The following is a 26,780-nucleotide window of genomic DNA, read 5'->3' as shown; positions in this document are numbered from 1 at the left end:
AGTGAAGGGAAAAAAAAAAAAAAAGTATCAACTGAGTGGAGAAATCTGTCACAGATATTTCAGTAGATCAGGACTCTGACTATGTATCAGAGAAGAGAAGCCCTGATCAAGTCACATGCCCTTTACTAGAGAAGATAAGATCAAAAGGTTTCAGAGGAAACTGATGGTGACAGTTGCTTCATTTGTATGCAATGTGACATACCAGATCCAAACTGTTGGCTACTTTTTGAACTATTTGTCAGGGGAGAGAAATTATTATTTTCTTTTATATTTTACTTTCAAGAACTCTTAGTCATTTGGGGGTTCTCCCCCCTGCTCTGTGTCCCACCACCCTCTGTTTTACTTTTCAGCCAGGATTCAAGCGTTCACCTTTGATGTAATATTTTTGCTGCACATCAGAATAGCTATGCCAAGCTGCAGAAGGACAATTAAATACAGAGAACGAAAAGGATGACATCACTTCAAACATGAACTGCTAATAAAATTATTCTAAAGAAATCCCTGGTGATGATTATTTTCTTTTCCCTGTATCTTCTATTTTACTCTTTCCATGTGTTTGCAGCAATTCAAATTATTGCCAGGCTAGCAGCTGTAGTTGACTCGAAGCCATCAGCTTACATACCAGCAGAAGTATTTCTCCCTGCTTCTGACAAGAAAAGTGTTAAATACAACACAAAAAATAACTGTGTAAGATCACAAGTTGTTTGTATAGCCAATAGGCTGTATAACAGTTATATTCACATGGCAAAGAACTAAACAGGGGACTTGTGACTAGCTCAGCTTCTCCAGGGCCCAGACCTGATGGGTTTCAGCCCAGTGTTCCCTGCTGATGTGCAAAATCTGCAGTTGCTCATTATATGTTAGTAAACTTGCTCTAAAATCATGCCCTTCTTTCCAAAAAAAGGTACCAAACACCTTGTCAAAGATCATCTGTGGCACTCAGTATTCATGAGCCAGTGATATGTGTAAGGTAATAATATTCTCCCCAAAGTGTTGTGAAACATTCAGAAACTGCAGTAGCTGCAGCCACGTAAGTATCTGAGACAGCCAGACACGAAAAAATACGTTGCAGTCTCCTGGGTGAAGGAGAAGGTACTCAAACCATAGAAAAGCAGCACAGCATTCACTTCTAGCCCTGGTACAGCCCAATAGATCAAATTTTAAAGTTGTAGCATTTGGTTTTAAATGTGACAAACATTTTAAATGTTTCAGGCTCCTACATAAATCCTTGAGAATCCCGGAATCATGCTAATAAAGGATGCTGAATTTAAGGACTCAAGTCTAAGCCCCTTTAAACACAGCAGGGGAAAGAAATAGCTCTTCCAACAATATTTTTCTCAGTCAGGCCAAATATTTTTGAAGCAAATTGTTTGGAATACATAGCTTACATGTACAAGTCTACTGAGAGTTTACACAGATATTTATAGAGAAATTACTGCAGTATACAGATTTAGAGTCACTTAGAAGGTCTTAAAAAGCATATGACAATACCTTTAGTGCATAAAGCTGCTGTCAGAAACTCCTGTCAGTGAAGTTTTTTCCCAAACCAACACCTGCTCTCTGTCCATGCAGCCCAGACCTTCCTTGGGGTTGTTGTAACATCCCTTGTAGGGCAGCAAGAGGAAAAGAGCTGCACCTTCCCCACCAGGTTCCCCAGCTCCTCAGCCAGCCCTCAGGGCTCCTGCTCCAGCCCTGCTTTCCCAGAGCTGCAGCTGCAGTCCATCTGCATCTCCTCCTCTGACACAGACCACAGTTTCTCTTGCTATTGTACCAAAGCCTTGCGATTCATTCTTCTTATGTGTTTGAAGCAACACAAATCACAAAATCCAAAATCCACATAAGGGAGTCACTCTGGTGTGACCCAGCACTCACCTCTCCCACCTGTGCTGATCTGAAGACCATTGCACCAGGAAATACTTTACCAAGTGATTTTTTCCTCCCTCCCGTAAATTCTAGCTCTGAATTTCAAAAGCTGCCATTAACACACAAAAAGCTGGAATAAATCCCTCTCCTGGACACGAAAACACGCTCAGTTTCACGTGACTTGCAGCTGGCCTGAAGAGTTTGCACCCTGCCCCACACATCACTATCTGGTTATGCAATGAGGTTATGTTTGATAGGCACAGCCCCACAGCAAGCAGCCCTGGTTGCAAAACACCCCATAATTGACATTCTAACCCACATTACCATGCATGCCCCTGCAAGGTACCTGCCAAGGGTAAACCTGGTACACACCAAACCAATAGGAGAGTAAACCTTTAGGAGAAATGTAAATTGAAAATGCAAACTCAGACTAGGCGTCACAGACTGGTATGATTTGAAATTACTGACACATTCATAGGGGATATGAAATCTAAAGAACAGGGTAAAGAGATCCTATAAGCATAGAAGATACACACACACACACATATATATATATATGTATACACACAGTTATACCATACAGCAGTCTCACCACCCAACTTCTGACACCCAACTTAAACACAGAAACTATTCTTCCTTAGCTCTCTCAGCAGAGAGGAACAAAGTGGTATAAAATCAGCTTTTCCAGGGGTGCTCAAGAGTTAAAGCCTGGGGAAGGTGGCCCCCTGAAGTGGCTACTGACCTGCATTAGGAGTCTGACAGGTATAGGGAGCTCTTCTCACACTCTCAGCAGGTGGCCCAGGCTCGAGCAGATTGAAGTGGATGCTGGTTCACCTGAGTACACAGGGCCATAAGGAACAAAAATTCATCTGCTTGCTGAAACTGTCCCTGCTACAGGAACAACAACTTCCAGAGGCAGACAGGCTTTCAGTTATCATTAACTGAGTCAGCCATTCAGGGTCACCTGCAACCAGGTATGAATCAGCACCATCAGGCTTTTAAAGCAGGTGTTAAAACCCAGGTGAAACTCATCCCCCCATTCCCCAGGTGCTAAGCAAACCAGGGTTTTATCCCTGTGCTGCTGGGTGGGCTTGGGGCTTCTGCCAAAGACGTGGTGAAAGTGATGACTGGAACTGGGAAGGACTGGATATACCTTCCCCCATGGGATCAAGGGCATGAGGGATAGCTCATTATGTATTTTCCAGCAAGGCCAGTGGGTTTTCTCCCCTGTGTAGGTGTTGTGTGTTTGTCCCATGCCCAGGAGATGGAACAATTAAGACGTGCTCAATACCTTTCTACCGCCCACTCGGTGTAACACCTTAGTCATCAAATCACCCTATTGTGCTGCTCAATACTTTCTATAACAGTAGGAATATGAGAGTATGTCCAAAGATAGCAATGAACACACAAGGTAATTATTTTTAAGCTTGCTAATCACAATCAATAGTTTCTTAGCAAAAACTGATGAGCTGGAGTTGGCTCTTATTTTTAACCAATAAGATATGCAGTCAAGACTTGAATTACACCATCGGGCAAGTCTCCAAATTCCTAATGACTGCCAGCCAAGAGAAGGATAGATCCTTGGTGGGTCTTACTCCCTTCGCAAGCATGGTATCAAAGTATTTTTTCCACAGACTGTAAAGCCAGAAGTGGGTTGTAACTGCTGCATGACTTTACCAAAAACACCACACAAGAACCTAACTCCACACATCAAAAAGGACTTACACAATTCTTTAAAAGCCCGAGGATGTTTACTTGATGAGTTTGAAGTTTTGTAGCTGTCATATAAAAGATAAACTCCTCATAGAACAGTGCCATGTGCCTTCCAGGGATGTACAATTAGGAACAGATGAATACAAGTTGAAGACTCATTTGAAAACTCACACCCCCTCCCTATTTTGGTAGGATTTTTCCTTAAAGTAATATTTCTAATATTTTGCTATCCCTTGAATTCTTTTAATTTCCACATACCTGAATTTCTTTGCTCCTTTTAGGAAATTCCTCCCTTCCCTGCCCCTGTCAGGAAGGTGTTATACCCCCTACAAAAGAACCTAAAATCATTCCCAACATTCAGTACTGCAGCAATAATTCCCTCTTGGAAGGAGGAACACATTTTCGTTTGTTTTGTTTCTTCTCTCCACTGATTAAAAGCAACACGGAGTCCAAAGGAATAGTACAATACCATCAAGTGTAATTGTTGCCTCTCACAACAAATGTGAAGGGGATCAGGAAACACACCCACGCTTGATTACTGGGAAAATATCAGGGATAAAAGATGTCAGCAGGGGCAAGTAATTCTGTTCATCAGCTTACACAGACGAAGGTAAGAGAGACCAGCACCAACCCTCCATTCATTAACTGGTTGGAATTACAGCAGTTTGGAGGTTGCAGAATTACACAAGGAATTAACACTCCCTTCATTTTCCTGTCATAATCCCTCTAGTTTGGGATATTTTCAACTTTGGTTCTGGTGTCTGCTGCTGGATGAAGATAGCTGAGTGATGAAGGCCTCCATGAGGTGTGCAGTCGGGTCGGCACCTCTCAAGGAGGGAGCACAGCCCAGTGGAACAAGGAACACAGCTTGGCAATGCCATAATTTCCAGACATCCAAAATGACCAATGCACTCTGTGCTAGAAAGAGTGACACTGCTGTACTCAGTGGAGGTTTCTGAAGCTTCCTCCCAAACATTATATGCAGTGTCAGTGTTTATTAAAGATAACTAATGCCCTAACACTTTATTTACTTCTGTTTATTGCTATTTTAGCAAGAGTCACTAGAGAGTAGCTATGCTTCTGGTCCACCAGGGTTCTTTAATCACTGTTAGTAGGTAAAATCATGTGTGACAACTAATCCAAAAAGCAGATTATATTTATTTTGGCTACAGTGGCTTGCAATTCGTTAAAATCAACAAAGCCTTTTCATTAGCCCCCTGCTGATGTCCTAAAACCAGATATTTCAAGGGTCTCAAAGCACGGAGCTACACACGTGCAGTAAAGCTGGGACTGGCAGACTTGCCGTTGCCATACTTACCATAAAATCTTATTAAAAACAACAGCAAACTTCTTATTTTCTTTCATAAGCGGGCTTAATTTACAATCTCAAATTCCAAAATGAAAACCTTAGAGGCAGGACTTCTTAAATTTCAAGAAGTGTAAGTCAATCAACAGTAAAATTACCAGTGAATTACTTGCTCAGGGTTGCATGTTGTAAAAAAAAACTGTCATAACACTGTAAGGAGTGAGATTACAGATTCAGCAAGTCTAAATATTAGACTACATGCTTGCTGAGCCCCCTGCATGCTGGAACCACATTTGAATAATTGAATTTCTAGTTAAGAGTGTGATCTTACAACGCTCATTCTCTGTGATATCATGATCTCCGGCCATGATCTCCTGATGACACTGCCTCAGACCTGTGATCATGAAAACATATGCTCGAAATCACAGATGATCAGAGCAGATCCAGACAAAATTTACAGGGTTCCATCTCTTCTCCAACCTCACTACTCTTCAAACACTGCCAGGAAGTTCACAAACCCAGAAGCAGCCTTACCTTAACCACCAAGGGCCACCATTCAAACAAAACAGGAAATTAGTGCATTAGAAGGCCACATAATTGATTTTTATATATATATATATGAAGACACTGATTTACATCAATGAATTTTTTCCTCTCTTGTTATGAATTTCCTGAGTGGCATACACACTTTTGGTCACTACCCTTACACCCCCTTCGGACAAGTGACTTAACACCCTTGCCACTCCTGACCTGCATCCTACCATGCAGATACATTTATTTCCCACAGCTGGATGTAGATGTGGATCTGCTTTGCAAATTTTCATGTGCACTGCTGAAGTGGAGCTCCTTGTTTGTCCCCCTAAGCACAATTTTGAACACTGTCAAGGCCGATTATTAGACATCACTTCACACCAGCCCGTTCCAAATCTGCAGATCTCCAGTGGTTTAGAGGGAAGCCAAGAGCAGTCCTTTAGTGAGAGAACCATTCCTAAACACCCAAACCAGCACGGTGCCAGGCTGCCCCTGAGACAGGAGGGTCACTTCAACTCCTTCCATGCCACTGTCCTCCAGCTGGCTGCAGCCCCTCCAAGTTCACATGCTGAACACAAAAAGCTGCCTGCTAAAGCAGAGAATAAAATCCAGGAAAACCGAGATACAAAGCTTTTTTCCAGTGGCTAATCAGAGTTCTGTCCACAGGGAAATGGAGCCCCATCTGACATACAACTTACTGTTTTGGCTCTCCATAATTAAAACTATTGTTGCCATGGCAATACAAAGGCTGGTGAAAATACACGCATGGCTCATGTCATGCCTCTTTGGTGATACAATTTGTTGTCCCAGTCTGGCTTGCGCCAGGATGGAACAAAATGTGACTCAGAAATAGTTGACTTGACGGCGTTTGTTATTTGGAATCAGATGCTGTGTGAGCTGTGAGACCACTTTCTCAGGCTCCCTAACATGAACACTAATCCTGTTAAAGTCAATAGCAGTTTTAAAGATAATTTCAAAGAGAAGAGCTCTGATCCTACACTACTAAATTTCTCAAAGCACTATAAAGAAAAGAATTTTTTTTAAAAACTATGGAGAATGATAAAGAACCAACCAGAAGGATTAATATATATATTCTTAAAATTAGATACAAAATTAAAATACAAAAACCTGATTACAGGTTCTATACCACAAACACCCACAGTTTGGTTAGCACTTGTTTGTTCATTTGAAACTGTGATCTCCTCTGAGCATGTTATAATCAAGCAGGACTTACAGGTCACCCAATGACCTCTGAACAGCAGCAAGTAATCTGCTATTGAGGAAATATCACCAAATGCAGCTCCTTCTGTAGATATGCATGCCACAGAGACACACCAACAGGTTTTTTACAGGATGGGACAACAATTTTAGTTTTGTGACTTGCAATCCAATCATTTCTTATGTGGAAATCTCTAACAGGATTCCTGAGGTGCGCAAGAGTTTACTCCTGTGGAAAACTTACAGGCACAACTGCTACTTTTAAGCAGTTGTATGGGAATATCTGCTACAACAAAAAGGTGAGTTGCAGAGACTTAAGTAAAAATCCCATTAATGCCAATGTCTATTGACAACTGCCAGAGTTTTGCTTCTTTCTGGAATGGAAAGCTTCATATATGGCCCAAGCACAAACCAAGAGAGATGGCTGTGGGCTAGAAGGTGGGCCAGGGAGGGGTGAGATCCAGGAGAGCCACCCAAGCAAGGAGGCAGGCACTTCTTGTATCACCTGGATTGCTACAGCTCTTGTACTTCTGCAAAGCAAAATACTTTCTATTATACAAATCCCAGTATAAAGTTTGTGTGCAAATGCTTCAGCTGCCATGTGGCCCCTGAAGGATCAATTATACATGAGGGGATTGATCGTGGAAGGTCTCTGGGACCATCAGGGTTAAGCAGCAAGACAGAGTACAGGGTGTAGAACAAGAAGTTTGGCAATGGCATCTACAGAGAGGGTCCAGAAACACCTGCTTCAGAGAATTTACACGACATTTACTCTCCTCAGAGAGCAGCAAAAGAAATCTGGGCATACTCCCGAGGAACAGATCCAGCACCGAAGTCCAAATGGGGTGGTTCAAGAGATGCCTTAAAGGCAGAGGGTGGCCAGGGTCATGATGGTGTAGGTGTACATTACACAGCAATACAAAAATTCAAAACCTAATGCCTTACTCCACACCGTTTTCCCCACAAGAAAGAGGAGGGGTAAAAAAAATGGCATCACAGCAGTTGGACACATCACTTTATACACTCCTGGATAGAGCTCAGATACTCTGGTTATTAGCACATGATAAAATTCTATAAAAACACATGAGGCTATAGTAAAAGAATGGGACGAAAAACTAATGGGCCAGAAGAAGAACAATAAACTGGCAGATGGGAGGTCCCAGCTCAAGAAGAATTTGAAGGAATGGAGAGATGTATTCTTGGAAGAGGAAGGGTACATCAGGTAGCTGACATATCGAGTTTCCAGGAAAGAGGGCAGAGTATTAATGACAGTGCAGCTGACGGTTTCAGCAGCTACCAACGAAATGATTTGCCCTTCTTTTTCAGCTGAAGAGGTGACAGTGTGGATATGGCAGCTGATTTACATACATCATCATAACTTCCATAGGAATATCAGATTTCTTTATAAGGACTTGTAGTACCAGCTTTGCAGGTCAGTGTCAATGTCTAACAGAGCCACTGGAGACAAAGGGGAAGATTCAGAGAGGCACTGAGGTGCCTGAAACAGGGCTTAGCCTGAATTTAATTGCCTAATTAAAAAAAAAAAAAGGTTCCAAAATCCCCTGCTTCAGTAACTGTAAATGCATTAGGGCTAACATTTATGACCACAAAGACCACTGGAAATCAATTCCTGCTACCCTGGCAGCCGTGTGCCTATCACCTCTCTAAACTCACTCCACTGTGATCCAGATCCAGGTCTCTCAACACTGCCCATGTTGTGAAGGGGGCCAGTCCCAAAGGCGAGCTTGGGCTACTCTGATCATACACCAAGAGTGCCCTCTTTCCTCAGCCCTGCTTTTTGCCAGAGACTCTCCAACATGACATACCCAACCTCTGCCGTAACAGCACACCGACTTCTGTGCAAGGCGTCTGTCATGAACCAGCCAGCTGACTGCACAGGCACAATCTCTGCTTTGATTCAGCCCACAGCAAAAATTTTTTTTTTTAGGGATTATCACACACTAAACTGAAGTACATAAGGTGACCAGAGTGATAACTGAATATTACCTCAGAGTTTCGTTTCAGTTTGGGTGATGTTAGCATACCAAACACAAAACTGTTTGCAGGATTGGGCCCTGACTGTATGTCAACCCTTGCCCAGCATGAGGAACATGGAACAGGCACCAAGAAAGCTCCAGAACAGCAGTTTCCAACCTTAAGCCAGATTTAGTAATATATCAAAGCTTTAGAACATATAAAACAATTAAGGGACCAGCATGGTGTTTGATATTCTTTCCAGTGTGACTTTAATATGTTCTCACCATTTGCAGATGTCCCGTCTATTTATGATGTCCTTTACAGCATGTAGATTTTGTTACAACAAAAATTCAGGTTGTGGATTTTTGCCAGTGACAAGTTGATGTTGCTCAGAGCAGCATTAAAATGCTATCATGCTGTTAGATTAAGCAACCTATTTTCTCTGCTAGCACAGATTGTACTTTAGTTTTGCCCTTACACCTACCAAATTGCTGTTTCTTGCAACATTTCCTTTTGAAGGTAGTTGCCACTCTCCGAACTAATGCTATTTTCACCAAATGAAAAAGAAGTTTGTAAAGGAGTACAATAAAAGCAGGAGCTGGACCTCTTTTCAAGAGTCATTTTTTATTTCAAAAATAATACTAGAAAAAAACCCAAAGCAGTAAGGAAAAGAACAGTGAGTTGTCTTTTTCTGTACTTTTAAGCAGGACTCCCACCAGATGACTCAAGAGATATTGCCACATGTGTTAATAGGACACAGATTTTATAGAATAAGTACCTGTGGCATGTACCCTGTAGATGTACGTGGTCCTACACCTGCTGACATAACACCACCTAAGGATTTAACACTTTTTCCCCCTTTGCTCCTTTCTATTTTTTAAGCTTCTTTTGAAAAATCTCTCATCCCTCGCCTCTTCTCCACCAACTGTCCAATTTGGGGCATTTTCATCTGTAGTTCTTTAATGGGAATAGTCTGTGATAGGGACAATGAGACTAGAAACGAGCAGGTACCATCAAATGCAGACACAGGCGTTCCAGCTAGGGCACTTCTAGGACTTTAAATATAAATACTAAATAGGCTGGAGTAATAATAATTTTAAAAAAGCCCTACAAAAAGAGATCAAACAACAAGAAACCGGTCACATCGATTAGCTGATTAGTTTGCCAGTGAGTGATTAGTCAGAAAGACTGGAATTAGTCAGTGAAGCCCTGTCTCCCATGAATAAAATGTGGGGAGGACACCCTTTCCCACCCTCGGTGACAGATGATATCTGTTTTCTCCTTCGAGTTTGAATTTAAGAGCCACTGAAGCTCAGCAAGAGTATATTCTGGCTCAAATGAGCTGAAAATTGCATTCAATTTGAATTTCAAAACCAGAGGAGAAGGAGGAATGGGGGGAGAGGGAGGGAGCGAGCTCAGCAGGACCCATCAAGCCAGGTCCCTCTTGCAGCAGGTCCAGCTGCACCCAGGCAGGCTGCGGAGCTGAAACGCAGGGCATGATGCAAAGGAAAGAGCATTGCTGGACAACAGCCCAGTTCCAGTTTAAAAATAAACATTTTGCTGTCAGGATCAAAGCAAACTCTGCTTTTATGTATATTACAAGCTATATGTTCAGAAGAAAAAGATTCTTCTGGTTACTTGAGGGGAGAGAGGCAGTGGGAAGGTAAAGCCAGCCAGAAGGAGGGGCGTACCCAGCTTTCCCACTAGAAAATCCTCAATAATTCAGACTAATCTGAAAGTACTTGCCACCCCCCTGAACAGAGCATATACACTGAATGTATGCACTGAATTTTCCTGAACGTAAGGTTCATTTAAGGTTACATTTTTTAGCATGGGGTAACATTTAATTTATGTCTTCGTGGGTGAAGGGATTATTTCCCCTTCCCTTTGTGCATTAAATTTACAGTTATATCTGATGACACTGAAAGAAATGGAGTTACGCCTGCAATCCAAATATATCCTGTAATTTGATGGCATGATAGCTGTTGGTCTCTTTAGTGCAACTGATAATGTCCAATATTCAATATAAAAATGATAACATACCAAATCAAGAGATTCTTCAGCAAATTTCTTACTGACTTCAGTGTGCATATTGACCCAAGGGTCTGGAGTAGTAATAAAATAATTACAATTAATCATGAGAAATAATTAATAACTTAAGGATTAAAATGTGTCCATTTATACATTCAGGATCAGCATTTCCTCTGTACCCTCTAGAGGCTTTTAGCCTCCCTTCCTAAACAGAATGCTTGCAGTAGCATTTAGAACTGGAGAGTCCAGCCATCGGAGAAACTGGCTACTACTTTGTCTCTTGGTATTTGCTATATGGCATCATGTTCACAGATAGAATGGTCCCTATTACACCCAATAAACCACTCATATCCTCTGATGCAGCTGACATTTCAAAGCTCAATGTTTTTATCACAAATTTTTCCTCTTTTTTCCAACTAAGTGTTTTTTTTCATTGATAAATCAGTAAATTGTCGGCTTTACACATGTAGGTGATGTGAGTCAGGATCCAGCCCAAAAGAAAAAAAAAAAAAACAAAACATGAGGTCAATTTTCCTGGCCATTGCATTTAATAAAAGCTCCCAGGCAACAGAGTTAAGCACATGCTATTAGATATACCTTGGTATGCTGTGCCTTCAGCAAGGCTTAGATTTCCCTCTATGGCTAAAGACTGTACTAACACCCAAAGTGAGCTAGTGTGCTGGTTTTAAGCTTTTCCCATCACCAAAGTAACTCTTAACCTGTTCTTTTGGCAGATAAAGAGACAATTTGAACACCCCTAAATCCTGTTGGCAAACTTTGCACCACACAGAAGTTTCCAAATACTGCAGGCACTTGGATAAGAATGCGCAAGCATTCACAATCACTTGAAAAAGACCTTATGCATTGTTGTGCACCACACTGGTCAGAGGAACTACTCAGAGTACAGGGCACTTTGTAGATACCCAAATATGCAATTGTATGCCTCATTCTGGAAGGCATTTTTGGGTATTATCATTTCAAGTTTCATTCTTGCCTTCCTTCTGCCTCGATTGTAATGCCACAGAAATACTGATCTCCCATCTCCACGTTGCCCTTTTATATGCTCTGGTCCCCCTAAGCACACATCCCAGAGGTTCATTTCTAGAGGGGAAGAGGAGAAACACTCAGGCCTCTCTCCATCACTCCATTTCTCAAAGAAAGCTTTCTTTGTAAATCAGATTAACTGCCATGCTTACTCTACTGAAGATGATACTCACTTTACAGGAGGTACACAAGAACAATAAATATGCAAAATATATGGCATATTCCTGACAGATCAGTCTTTGTCCTGGAGTTTCTAGATCTAACACTACTAATAAGAAACAGTAAGAGTATTTGCCTGATGACAGCACTGCACTGAGCAGCGCCATGGCTCCCAGACCAGAGCCAAGCCACGTCCAGTCCGCTGCGGTCCATCTGCACCTACTCAAGTGGACATGCCCCTGATGGTGCTCTGCTCTTCCAGCTGGAAAGGCCCTGCCTGATCCCACTATGGCTGTCGGCGCTCAAACTGCTCCGTGGCCGGAGCGCCGTTAGCGGGCAAGCGTGGGCGACAAGCATGGCATCAGAGGAAATACTTGGCAATTTCTCCAAGGTATTGGACACTAGAGTAGTTTAGCCGAATGGCATGCTTGCCCACGTAACGCTGCAAGGTCAAGAAGACCTTATGTTACTTACTAGGTGAGTGCTGGTTTCATGCACTAAAATATTGTATCAAGATGTGACGTGTAGGAGGACTTGCCTGTTTGGAAAAAAAATTAAAGCGCCCTATTTTTTTCCTGTCAGCCCCTTTTATAGTTGAACGTCACTTATTACACATTGCATAATTAACATTAGGAAACATGGGCATACCTTACAAAGAAACCCTAAGAGGGATAACAATTTCACGCAGAAGTCACCTTCCAGAAACTTTTCTTCAGCCCTTTAGCTCACTGCTATCAAAACTGGGGAGGCATGAAGAGTGAGGACTGCAGAGTATGACTGCAAAACTCACTAGATGTGAACTTCAGGACTGTTTTCTCCCATGCAGCATTTTACACCAAAAATGTTCTTACTGTGGCAATATTTGCTGTAAGAACATCCTGCTTCTTGAAGCCTGGACAAAAAAAGGAGAAAAATATTTCTGGGTTTTCTCATTGTTAATTTAGACCACACTGGTTTTTGAATAATTTAAAAGGTAAATTATAAAGGGTGTATTCTTGTAGATGGTATCACAGAGCTTCAGCAAATCCCCGTTGGCCAGGGAAATGACTTATTCCATGGAAACAACACTACTCTCAGAGGTGGCATGCCAAAACCTGCAAATAACCAATATGGTGAGAAACACTGACCCAGGGGTGCCCTGAGAGGAGCACATCCCACAGCCAAGAGGAGTGGAATACACATAAGTCTCCCCAATGCCTCTCTTGGTACCAATTCCAACCTCACCCTGTTAAGGTCCATCCCTGGTTGTTATGGCACAAGGTTGCTGATGATTTATTAAGAGCTCTTAGCTCCATCAGTCAGTTTACAATTAACAGCTTCTCCTTTTCTTAAATATAAATAAATACATAAATGAAATCAGAGCTGCTAAGTGCTGGGTGTACCCAAATGACATCATCAGCAACTGCCAGTCACCCAGGCTGCAAAAATAAATAAGGGATGGAGGCGGGGGGAGCAGAGGGGGAGGCAGGGTATTTACTCAATCAGTACCTATTTTTGAATTTCCTTCAAGCTGGCTTGGACCAAGAGCCATCAATTATTTAAAAGAAGTAACACGATGCTTCCTTTGTTGAGGCAAATCTGCAAGCAGACCCCAAGAGAGAATAAAAAATGAATTAGGCAGAATTTATTAGTGCGCTTGAAGAAAACAGATTCAGCTATCAGAGCTGACTGTGCTTTTAAAAATAGTGTATTTCTGCCCATGAACAACAGTTTCTCTCTTTCTCCCTTTCCCCACTAGATCCTCAATAACCTCACCTCTCCCCTCTCCTTATGCTTTCTTTTTTCTTTTTCAAGAGGGTATAACACTGAAAGAGGCATCAATCATTGCTTAAACTTCTTCCTTCTTTTCTGACTTGACTTGATGTATTGTCTTCATTTAAATTACAAATATACTAATCTAAAACACTGTTTACCAAGCAGCATATTAAATGAAAGATGCAAGAAATTGCATCACTCACATTTTAAAAATGACTTTAGACTCAGGGACACATAAAAACAATGAGACAGGATTATCTGCTTTGGTTGCTATATTTCAATCCTAGGAAATGAGATTTGGTTCCTGGGGTTTTCTGCTCAGGACACTGCTAACCCCCAGTCAAACAAGCCCTGCGAAAACCAGTATAAAACCTACTCCTTGGCAGATGTTGGTTGGGGTTTCTGCAATGTTCCAGGGACGTGTAGGGCTGATGAGACCAAAGTCTCAGTCCCTGGGTCTGCACTTGGTCAGACATAGAGTTCACACCTGAGAGAGTCATGCCAGGGCCACGAGCAGGAGTCCACCCACGCCAGAGGCTGCAGCATGGACAGGAAGTGAGCGGAGGCTGGCTCCAACCACAGTGACGAGCACTCAACTGCAGGAACTGTAACAGCAAAGGGAACGCTTGCAGGACAAAAAAACCCCAAAACACTGCCTTCATTCAAAGGTTCCCTGCTTCATCCTTCACACCAGGGAAATGATGCATTTAGATAATTTTGGGTGACCTTTTGCGGTGTCCAGCAGCTGCAAAGGGCAAATGCTGCTTTACGAAAACACGGAGCTCTCTTGCGCGTGATCACAGCGGGGCGGAGAGGCTCAGCCTCCTCCTGGCTCTGGGGCTCCTTCCCCTCGGCCTCGGGTGGTCGCCAGCAGCTGGGAGCCTTGACTAAGGCTCCCTTGCTCGCCCCTCTCCTCCTTGGAGGGGTTGGAACCAAGGTTCTGGCACTCCCCCCAGCATGGGGAGAGTGCAGGGCGGTCACGGCTTGGCAGGGATGAGCCTCGGGAATCAGGTTTTAGGCTGCCTCCTTCTCCCCCTGCTCCAACTCCAAAACAAAACAAAGGTCATCACTAACTAGTTCCTCTGCTGGCAGGCCTTGATTAAAAGTGTACTTAGTCCAAAAGCCAAATTTGATAAGAACTGTGAACATGGCCTCAAGGAGTATTTTCTCATGTTAAAGAAATCACTGGAGCATTATTTATCAGCACGAGCCTGAAAGAAACTATAAACCTTTGGAAGCAGGGACCATTACTGGCCAGATATGTTTGTGTTTCCTCAGATCAGCTCAGAGAGGGACCTTTTCACAGCTATGGCCTAATGTCAGCATAACATGGATTGTGAATCACAGACTCATAGATTAGTTTGGGTTGGAAGGGACATTTAAAAGTCATCTACTCCAACCCCTCTGCAAGAAGCAGGGACATGTTCAACCAGATCAAGTTGCTCACAGCCCCATCCAATCTGACCTTGAATGTTTTCAGGGATGGGGTATCTACCACCTCTCTGGGCAACTTGTTCCAGCGTTTTACCACCTGCGTTGCAAAAAATTTATTCTTTGTATCTAAACGGACCCTCTTTTAGTTTAAAGCCATTACTCCTTGTTCTGTCACACCACGCCCTCCTAAAAGGTTTGTCTCTATCTTTATTAAAAGCCCCCTTTAGATACTGGAAGGTGCTGTAAGATCTGCCCAGGCTGAGCAGCCCCAACTCTCATCTTTTCCTCCTAGGAGAGGTGCTCCAGACTCCTGATCATTTTTGTGGCCCTTCTCTGGACTCAGTCCAGCAGGTCCATGTCTTTCCTATGCTGAGGACCCCAGAGCTGGATGCAGTACTGCAGGTGGGGCAGAATCCCCTCCCTCACCCTGCTGGCCACACTGCTTTGGATGCAGCCCAGGATACAGTTGGCTTTCTGGGCTGCAAGCAATGCACCGAAGAGACTGAGTGCTTGAATACAGGATTGCTGGCTGTCATGTTACCCTTTTACAACTAGTAATGAGAGGGAATGCAAACAATGAGAAATATTTATGCAATTCTGTAGAGGATTTTTTTAAAAAGAAAATATCTATAATTGGCAGCGGGTGATGCTGACCACAGGGCAAAGCACTAAGCCCAGCTTACCTTGCTGGGTGCTAGCAGTGGTATCACAGCAGCCCCTGCTCCTCCCCATTTTCCACACTGTGTTCCACAGCAGCCTCAGCACAGGCTGCAATGGCTCACTGTGAATGGCCTGGTCTTGCTGGTGGGCAAGAGTCTACACAGAAGCAGTTCCTTGTTCCTCAGACATTCATGGAACCAACTGCACCGCCGCTGGCTCACCCAGCACCCATGCGGTGCCCTGAAGGGATGCCCCCACCTTCTGAGGGAACAAAGGTGCTGCAGGACCTGCTCTTCTCCAAAGGCATTGCTCTCAGGCTGCTCTCTTAAAAAACCATACAATCTTCTATTCCAACCACATGAGTTCACAAAATCCCCACTGGCTTCTGATCTCACAGATTTATTCCGTACTTCTGTGGGCCTTTTGCTAACCCAAACATGATTATGCGTCATAAATCTAAATACATTCATGAATTTGCCTTTGAATAAATATTTTAAGGGTAGTATCAAGTTTCACAGTGTTCTGCTTTCATACATAGCTGCTTTCCTTTTTAACTTCCACATCAGATGCCTTTCTTAGGCAGAAGAAGAAAGAAAGAACTGCTAAGACCTCACTCAAGTGAATGAGAAAGCTGACACCAGGAGGTGCCAAGGCAACATCATTCCACTTCTCTTCCTCACCTTCTTCCTCTCTGGATGGCAACTGCAAGATTCTGAATGCCAAACTTTGGAAAATATCCTTGCAGAGGTAGCATCTGCTCCCTTGGCATACTTCTTGAGCAGTTGTATTGGCAGCTTTAGGTTTGTCCAAGTCTATCATATGACAAGAGTGCAGATGGGTTGCCTTGGATGCTTTGTCTTCCTGGATGCCATTTTCCTTTTATTAACGTTTTATTCTAAGGAAACATATGTACAAACCTGTATGTGGAAGGTTGTATGTGCACACAATTTCACACCAGTGAGGGGTTTTCCCTCGCCTCTGTCTAGATTTTTTGCTAGCATTTACCTTGGATTCCTGCAAGGGCCCTGACTTTTATTGAAGTCAGTATGTGGCATCAAGCAGATTAGGCCCTTACTGTGTGGATCTGCATTTCAACCAGCTATTCTTCCACACACCATAACTCTTCCCATCTGTGTTGATCTTTCTTCGCAAATTAGCACCTGAGTACTCAGAACATTAGAAGTGTAGGAAAGCTGCTCATTTCGAGTTAACTTCTGCTCCCACTGAAATCAATGGGAGTTTTGCCATTTATCCATCATTCAGATGAATAAATAACTGAGCTGTGACACAGCTGCCATATATACAGGTACTGGTGCTTTTCTCTTGCTTTCTTAGTTTTATATCCCCATCTTATCTTCCATACATTAATCACAGTCACAAATCTGAATATATGGGGGTGGTTTTTTAACTGTAAAGAAAACTACAGTTAAAATTAGCCAGTAAGTCACAAATTACGACAGAATAAAATCAAAGGATTCTGAGGGAAAGGAGGATGAAGCACCTAATTAAACAGAGGAATACAAAACAAAAGAGAAAAAAAAATTTAAAAATTAAACCCAAGATAATCTGAACAGCATATTCCTAACTTTTCTAAAAGTTGCTGTTGTGAGAGTATTTGTTAGGATGTTTCATGAATACTTGTTCCGGTTTGGCCAAATTTAGAAATATATCCTCTGAGAGAGGGCACAACCACCCCTCCCCCTTTAAAAGGTATTTTAAATGAAATGCAAAGCAGAAGTGCAATACTCTAAAATCAGGGTGCATTCTCAGAGTGTGGTTTAATACACTAATCTGTTATTTCCTGAGCAGATAAAGGCACAGAGCTACAAAAGTGCAAACCCTCTTCCCATTTATTGTAACATATTCTTCCAACAAGGCATAAAATTTACTGACTGGTGTCCAAAAGAGACAAAAATCTTCCACCCTATAGTCACCTTCTCAGGGAAAAGCTTGAGAAGGCCACAACTCACATCAGAAAAGAGACACCAAACATGAGCTGTGGTGGACCAAAGTGAGAATTTCATTTCAGAATATAAAAATCTGAATTATAATCCCAGATATCAACAGCTAAAATACATGAAAAATTACGAAACTGAGCTCAGCACTGGGATTTTCAGCTGGACTGAAAAAGGGAACATTTGTTCTAACCTCTCTTTACAATAGCAGCTGCCAGTCTAAGTAGATGTATTATGAGGAATCACGATTAATGAAACTGAAGAGTTATTTACCACTCCTTTAAAATGAGCCAGTGACTGTTTAAGATTCAGTGAGATTTTGGGGATTTGGGCACAACCATAGCATCAAAAAAAAAACCAAAAACCAACCAGCCCTGACCTCACAGATATTTCCAAATCTTTGTGCTGGTTCGCTTATGTTCACCTTCACAATCCCACTGACATACAGCATCCCTCTGAATTATCCCTGTGGTTCACCAGCTAAAACCACGCTCTGACCGGAGCAGAAGAGCTTAAAAGTCAAGTGCAGGAACTTAAGGAGGTCTACAGAGAGTGGATCCTCTCACATTTCTTAATCTCAGAGGGTTCTATGCCTCTCAGGTCAACATGGGGCATTCTCAACCTTCAATGCTTACTCATCTCCAGTGAATAAATACGCCAAGGACCAAAAATCCTAAAGTCAGTTTGACACGAGTACTAAATATTCTATGAGGGCATAACTTGGCTCACATAAGTGGAGTAGCTTAAAATTCTGTCAGTGGACAGAATACCCTTTTAAAAGGGAATACTTTGGCATGGTACTTACCATCCGAGTAAAGGAATTTAATTTGGTGTTCTTGTTATACATACATCATAAACCTAGATAAACTTGCAACGCATATAATGCTTCTGATACAAAACATATGCATAAGTATACATTCACATCATGCACACATAATAAACATATCCACCTTAGATAAAATAGTTTATACTTTGAAGCACCTCTCATGAGGCCCACAGTAATCCAAAACACATAATATTTACGTAAGGTATCATCAAAGGAAACAATCATAGCTAATTTAGAAATGAGGAAAACAAGACCGTAAATAAACTTGTCCATACTTGAGCAACGATTCTCTAGGAGTACTGAGACTAAAACCTAGAACTCTAAACCACGAAACATCATCCTTGTCCTACTCCGCATGTGTAATGTAGCCAAAAATTACATAAACCCTTTTATGCCACAAACTGCAAGTAAAAATGTCAGCGCAAAAGACAGAGAATAATGAATTTTGCATTTCAGCAGATACTTTTTTTAGAAGTTGCATGTTGGATAGATTGTTATATGGAATCTTCAGAAATTTTCCTTTTCAGACAGGCAGTGCACAGGGGCTTCTCTTGAGAACAGAGCTCAAGACCTCTGAGAAAGAAAAAGGAATTGGATTTGTGTTTCTGAGGTCCTGTGTGAGAACTTTGAGCTAATGCCTAAAATGAGGCAACAGCCAATTACAAACTTCTTAAATGATTTAACCTGTCAGATGTTATTCTAAATTAAAAGTATGGGAAAAAATGGATTAACTTTTTATTACTTTCAGAATAGGCAAAATCAGGGTTTGGTGAATTGATGACCCCCCCTTGCTCCTTCTTTCTTTTAACAAGGTAAAGTTCTGCATGCAGCAGCTTTCTGTGTGTGGTTCAGGAGGAGAGGTAAAGCCATTAAGTGGCTCCCTATCACAGACCCTTCAATTAAAGGAGGGTTTGGGGAAGTCAGCAGTTGTGGTTGTGATTTCCAGACGTTTCAGAGATGTGAGAAGACCTCTAGTGAAAACCCAGAAGACTCCAAAAAAACAGGCAAGGAACAAAGTGAAAGACCATCATGAATGATCAGTCTCCAACAACAGGTAACAGCCATTATGCCTGTTGTTTAATATTTTTATTCATGAGGTTAGCATTATTACAGATAGTAATAACATGTATCTAATATACATGCAAACATTGTTTTTAAAATTGGAATATTTGGCAATGCCACTAAATATTTAAATACTCTTTAGCACAAGGGAATTTCAACAACAAGAACTATGAAATACTATTTGTACTCCCTGGTATGTATAAATACACTGTCAGCTTCCTGCATTTTCATTTAGCATCAGAAACAGCTTTCCAGGGAGTTAGATGGTGCTGTAAGAGTCAATATCAATGTTACTATTTATAGTGCTATAAACTACATTTTGAGTTATATTGGTAAAGTTAAGCTTAGGTAGCACTTCTGGCATTAATAACTTAATATAGAAATATTGCTATAAATGTAGTTTACAATTTGGAACATAAACACAAATTCAGTGTTACTAACAGATCACCTTTTAGATTGCATGAAAGCACACTGCCAAAGTGTATTTTATGCACTCCACAATGGAGCAAAATGCAATGATATAGATATATTTAAATTTCCCATTTTTACACTGTCACTCAAAAACTTTTCTTCTTCCTTTTTTTCCCCTAGCTTATCGATCTCAAGAGCTTGTGATAGCATTTCAGTTGCTTCACTGAGCCATTTTTAGCTTCTGCTTCTTTTTTTAAAAGCTAAATCAGGGCTCAAATGCTTCAATCAATTTAGCTTTTTCAATTAGAGAAGAAAGTTAAAAGAAAACCCTGAGACATGATAAACAACCAAATTTTAGCATCTAGGTTTTTTATGTTGTTTGTTATGCCTTTTTTTTTTTAATACCAATACCATACTCTTACATAATAATATCCCTGATGTCTATGGTTGGAATTCATAGGAAGATGACTCCAGTAATTTTTACCAAGAGGCACAGCTTGAATTTACCACAGCCTGTTCAGGAAGCCACATGTGTGGATAGCCAGAAACTCTTGACACCCTCATAGCTGTGACCTCTGGCAATGCCCTGTAGCAGCTCAGTGATGGCAGGGGAGAACATTATGAAATGCATGACCTTTTGCAACACTGCATGATACAGAAGGAGTCCGAGACCTTTGTGAGAACCAAAACCTCCAATCTCAAAAAAAATTCCATCACAGTCCCAGACTAAGCCTGATGTCCACTATCTGAACAGAGTAAGGCTTTTAAAATGGTACTTCAAAAAAAGCCAAAGGCTGCTCCAATGCAAATCAAAATCAACAGAATTCAGTGAGGTGCTATGGGGGAGATTCAGACCACTTGAATCCTACCTATGTGGATAGACAACAGAACATCTGGTTTTCACCATCAGATCTTCCTTCAGGTGATTTGATTAGTCAATGGCTCAGTTCCACTTGAGCAATGCCTGTCATATTTGGTTTAGAAAGACAAGGGGGACAGGCTGCTACCCAAAGTTTGCTGCAAGTGCTGACGGGTTACACAGCAGCTTGGCTGAAGTCCTAATCCTCAACCCTGTTCTGGCACTTAGTTTAGGCATGTCACTTGGCTTTTCCTTAGGTATTTTTGGTACTCTGGGGAACAAAAAAATCCACCTTACCTTGGGCCAGACAACCTGGGATAGCTAACAAGAGAAAACTGAAAATTGAGAGTAGCAGCTTGTGCTTTATTTCAGACTTCAGATTTAATTCAGATGTTAATTTGATCAGTCATCATCCAGACCAGTGGATCATATTTAACCTGTCTTAAGTACACATTCTGTTATGAGTGCAGGGATGCAGCACCCTTGGGTAGAGATCTGTAATCCAGGTCTAAAAGAACATGTAAGTTCAAGGGAAATGTTTCGCAACAATTAATTTAGTCATGCAAGAAGAGTAATTGTAGAATTTGATAGAAGATACTAAACCATGGTTAAAACCCATTCTCTTAAATGTGATTTTTTTTATTACCTTTTTCTTTCTTTTCTTCAAATGTAAGCTACGCATATTTTTTTTAGGTCTGTAATAGGCAGTCACTGCTGAAACAACTGGTGGGAGATAATCAGTAGATTTGAATAGTTGGGGTGAGTGTCTGATTATTTAATCAAAACTGTTTTTAGGCACTTCATTAGGGTTTTAATGGCAAATGGCAACACACAATTAATTAGACAAACCTGCAGACACTGGAAATCTTGTCCTGAAACACTTGTACCCTGTGCACATGCAATCCTTCTGATCAGATGCCAAGAGGAAACGCAGGCTGTTGGGCTCTATTTGTGGCTCAACCTGCACTATTTAGGAACTGGTGGTGGATCCCATAGCTAATTGCCAGTATTGCAAAGGATTGCACATAGACTGAGCAGCAGTCACACCCAGCCATGACTTAATGTAAATATCCAGGTGATGAACAAGCAGTGTGACCATGCTCATGGATGTCAGAGTTGTTCTGAACCTCCTGAACCTCCCCATCATCACATCTCCCTTCCTGTGGAGGGGCCAGTGGGGGGTGATCTTTTCAATACCACAGAGTCTCAGTGCTAGCAATAAGATTCCTGTTAATCTCATTATGACTACTTCTGTTATTGTGGTAGTAACCGGTAATGTAGACAGAGGTAGGCAGAGCCAAGTAAGGCAGCACAAGAGCCCTTTTTTAACAGCTAAAAAAGAAAAAGATGGCAACTAATTTCTGAACAGACACCAAAACTAATTTGGGGTATCTCATACATGCTTGTTTTATTTACTAGGAATTAATTTTGGTCCTTAATATAATCACGGAGATCTGCACGAATACAAAGATAAAGCAAGGTCTTTATAAAAGGGATAAGGCACTTAGGGCTTGCACACCCCGAGTCCCAAAAATAACTGTTCTCGCAGCTATTTCTCACAACACTGAGGTTTTGCATTGCCCATTCCTAGCGCAGGTATGAGCACTTATTATTATAAACATATATTTTAAGAACAATAAGGAAGTGATGAATTGGCCACTTGCAGTTTTCTTGACAGCAAGGTGAAATGGTAGCTGTGGTGACCAGGGGATGTCCTGGTTCCTCCTCGCAGAGAGGTATTCAGCGCACGTAATAATTATTCATCCATCTCATTCACACTAAAGGCATCGGCAATGCAATTTTAGCCTGATAATCAAGACCATATGACAAAAACCAAGGCCATTAGGGACCAATTTCAAGTATTCTCTGCAAGACAATGATTTTCCAACTGCACTTACATATGCTGAATAGTTACTTCTGCACGACCGCACCTGCTCTCATTTATGTAACCCTCCATCCTCTCCCCTTTTTTTCTACCCCTTCTTTTCTTGTAATGCAAAGAAGGAAAGTTTCAAAGGGTTGCTGGAATCTTCCTAGAAACAGATTTGATTTATTTATATTTCTGGCTGGCCACACGCTGTGAGCAAATAAGAATCTGGCAAATGTAAAAGTTAGTTTGTGCTAATGTCAGATCAAATTCTACCTTCAACAGACGTTGTGGGGCTGCATTAATGTAAATGAGAGCAGGATTTGGCCCAACACTTTCATTCACGTCCTATACATATTCAAATTAAATGAATATTTTGTACAATCTCTTCCTCCCTCTACATACACATGCATAATTCTGTCTCAGATTCCAGCCTTGGTTACAATGGTGACTTCATGGGAGCTTTTTCCTGGGTTTATGCTACTGCTGCACATCTGAATGAGATGGAACAGGACTACTTGTTAAAGTAAAGCAAGCAGAAGGTCTCCAAGTCAGGTCTGCCCTATTGTAACAATTTTGTTCCTTAATTACTTTCTGCTTATTTTTGACTGTACCATTTCAGTATCAGTCACATAATAATGCTGCCTTTGAAAAGACTGTGGTGTCACTGTAAATCAGAGCCCTGTAAGGTTAAAGGCTTCAGTTGCCAGAGGGGAAAAATGCCAAAATTATTTCTAAATTATCCATAGTATAACTCAAAGACTGTAGCATCTTTTAATATTAATGCTCCTGAAGAAATGAATACACTTCCAAGCTTTTTCAGATATAATTCAAATATTAAAAAGACTAATAAGCTCCATTACTAATGATGCAACAACCTCTTCTGCCAGAAGAATAGAACCCATAAAATTAGTGAGTAAGAAGTAAAAAAGGCAAGACTGTAACAGGAAATGACCCTGTAATAACACAACCTAGATCCTCATCCTGTAAACCTTTATTTGCATGAGCGATCCTGTGTCACATAAGATGTGCTATGGACTCCAATGGGCAATTCATACAAGTGAAAATTATTCATGAATTTGAATAAGAAAGTATATGATCAGATCAGCTCCTAGCCTTCTCTGTCAGTGATCAATCTTCTTGCTACAACCCACCCATTTCACATTTAAAATTAAAAAAAAAAAAAAAATCCATATTTTGAAAACTGGAATAAAGAATAAAGTTGGATTTCTCAAAGCAAAGATTTGGTCTGCTAAGTCATTATTAGAATGAGAAGAAATACTCCTGGATCTTGCTCTTATTCATATATATTCCAGATCTGGTTTTTAGTTGTATCCTATAATAATTTAAGGCAATGACATCAGAAAGATCAATGCAGCTGCATCCTAGTATTAATCTCACAGTACTATTGGTGTCTTCTGGAAACTACTGTACTGAATCCAAAGAAGGAGAACCTTGGCTTGCCAGAAATGCTCCTGATTTTTGAAGGGTAGTTATCATGGTGTCCAGTAAAAATGACTGATTTTTTTAAATACTTAGTGCCTGGCATGTCCTTCTTCTGTGCTGATCATGTATAATAAGACCCAGGTACAGGATTTTCCTAATACTTGGGAATGACATTAAGAGTAAGAAGCAAAAGAAATTGAGAAGGAGGAATGCTATTGCTGTTTTTCATGCCCTGTATGAGTCCCCACAGATGAACAAAAAAAACCCCAGTAATGTTATAAAGCATTAAAAACCAGAACATCCCAAGGAGGACTAAGGATAAGATCTCATTTTCCAAATTTCAAGGCCCTTACTGAAATGCTTAAAACCACTCTACCACCTGATTTTTTGCCATTGCTTCAAAACAAAATTTGCAGTATGTTTCCTACACAACATTTTCTACCTCCCAGCAAATACCAATATTGCTTAAACTTCATTTAAATGTCTTAATTCAATTGAACCCAGAGGTCATTGACACCTCAGTAATTTCTATTTAAAACCATTCAGCCAAAAATAAACAAACAAAACCAAAACTGGAGCAGAATCTCCTCTGGAGATTATCCTCATTTTAAAAGAAATTACCCAGCCTGACTTTTTATAAGATAATTATTGCAATTGTTTTGCCTAATGAATATTGTTTGACTATTATAATGCCATGTGACACATCCTGAATGAGGAACAATTAAACGAGCTTTGTTCTCCTGACATCCCAGGACACAGCTGAAAGGAAAGCTTGGTCCTAAAGATTTGGGTTTTTTCTGGCTAAACAACATCTCAAACATAGCAGAGGTAGGATTGAAAGACACAACTCGGAACAATTCAAACCAGGGATGTGCTGCTTCTAGACATCTTTGAGATGGAGCTGATGGTTTCATTCCCTAACTGCTCCTATCAATCCAAAAGATGCCAGCAAATGAAAGCTTTCCCTTGCAAAGACTTTGGGGCTTGATCAGAGAAGAGTTTTACATATGTCACTCCCCAGCCTTCAGTGGGATTACTCAGAGCTTCTATTGTGTAAGCAAGAGGAGGTCAATTTGTGATATTTCAGTTTTCAGTGAGGCAACAAAATTGATCTTTATCAGTTTCTTTACCGACTGCTGGGGCAGGGTTCTAATTTCAATTACACCGACATGCAGGAAGCAATGCCCTTCTCTTGTACTTAAGGATACACCTGTAACAAATGGAAACATCTTGCCCTACTCTTCCTATATATCCATCCCCCAGAAATACCTAAGAATTCCTGCTTATGGCCAGCGACAGTCATTTGACCAAGTTAGTAAAAAGGGTATTTGCAGAACTGGGAGCCATTGTGTCCAGAGGCACCTATGTACCACTCTCAATGAACCTGGGCCTTGGGCAGGATTTGAGCATTGAGAGGAAAATAATCCTCTGTACAGGGAAAACATGAATTAAAGATCCTCTTAAATTATGGAACAGATCGATATATGGTGGTTCTCTAAATCAGGTACAGTAACACCTCCCTGGAAGAGACATGCTACATCGGAGCAACAGACCAAAATCACCTGGGGACCAATCCTACCATGCCCGAGCCTCTCTGCACTGACAGATGGCAGCACGGAGAATCAGCAGAACAAGGAGGAGATCAGACCAACTCTGTGGAAATCTAAGTCACACCTTTCCACTGTAATCACCATCCTCCCAAGCTCATTACAGTCAAGGACGAGAGTATCCCTCAGCTACACCTCTACAGCTAAATAAAGCTCACTGCCAGGTCACTGCCATATGGCTGGGGGCACCATGCCGCTTTCCGACGGGGACGTTTATCTTCAGGTGTCCTACCCTGCAAGGGGAAGGTCTCAGCTGGCAGCAGAGACAGTGGGCCTCTGGAACAGCTCCCCACAAATTGCCCTGCTGGCTGTCCACTAACACTTTAAGTCAAGAATAATGCAATCTTTGGTGAGCATGTGACCATGGGCACATGTCTCACCCTAATAAAACTTACATCCACAGCAGCTTTCAGATTTACTCTTCCTAGCCCAGAAAACAACAGAAAGCAAAGCTTGTCAGTTTGTCACCATTTTCCATCTCTGCATTTGTAAAAAAAATAACATTGGCAGGGAAATAATACAAAATGTATCACACACACAGGCTGCAGGAAGATATAATGTTCTTTTACATATTTGATATAGAGCCTAAATTAAGCTGCAGAAAAGGGGCCATGAATCTTCACAGCCTCATTATCAAGCCTCCCTAAACCTCAAATGCAGGAAAATACATTTCATAAACAAAGACCCAATAGGATTTTAACAGTACAATAAATTTCACTGACATTCACCACTAATCACATTTCAAAATATATTTTTAAAAACAAAGTTCATTCAACACAAAACCAGACTAGAAACAAAGAGTAACATAAGGATATGTTATACCTTTTCCACTTCACTTTAGCCCATTTTTGACTGAAATCCCTTTTAGGTGGTTGGCTGTAATTCCATAGCAGTGAACACCAACACTCTTCCTGATCCTTCTTTCACTTTCCTGGACATGAGCTCAGACCATGACCCTATTCATGGATACAAATTTTCTGTTTTCACAGTAATCTGACACAGAAAAGGGGATCGAGCCTTCACTCCCATGAGTCCATAACAAAACTGTCTCTACGC

General features: G+C 41.3%; 1 protein-coding gene across 15 annotated transcripts in view; it reads right to left on the bottom strand.

The window, feature by feature from the left end:
• The window catches only part of ESRRG (estrogen related receptor gamma), a 397,608-nt gene that overhangs the window by 280,984 nt on the left and 89,844 nt on the right, over positions 1-26,780 (bottom strand). For 2 of the 15 annotated variants that reach the window (XM_069009524.1, XM_069009537.1), the window contains exon 1: positions 2,606-2,837. The exons of 12 other annotated variants lie outside the window; for them this stretch is intronic. In XM_069009524.1, the coding sequence (XP_068865625.1) occupies positions 2,606-2,611 (6 nt within the window). In that variant the 5' untranslated portion in view covers positions 2,612-2,837. Of the gene's footprint in view, positions 1-2,605; positions 2,838-12,490; positions 12,735-13,330; positions 13,421-26,780 lie in introns of those variants that run through there. One more of the 15 variants, XM_069009535.1, reaches the window with a different exon arrangement.

Source organism: Aphelocoma coerulescens, chromosome 3 (genome assembly GCF_041296385.1).
Source record: "Aphelocoma coerulescens isolate FSJ_1873_10779 chromosome 3, UR_Acoe_1.0, whole genome shotgun sequence".
In the NCBI taxonomy this organism is placed as follows: Eukaryota; Metazoa; Chordata; class Aves; order Passeriformes; family Corvidae; genus Aphelocoma; species Aphelocoma coerulescens.
Note: the sequence above shows the minus strand (reverse complement) of the source record. Positions and strands in the feature narration are given on the sequence as shown.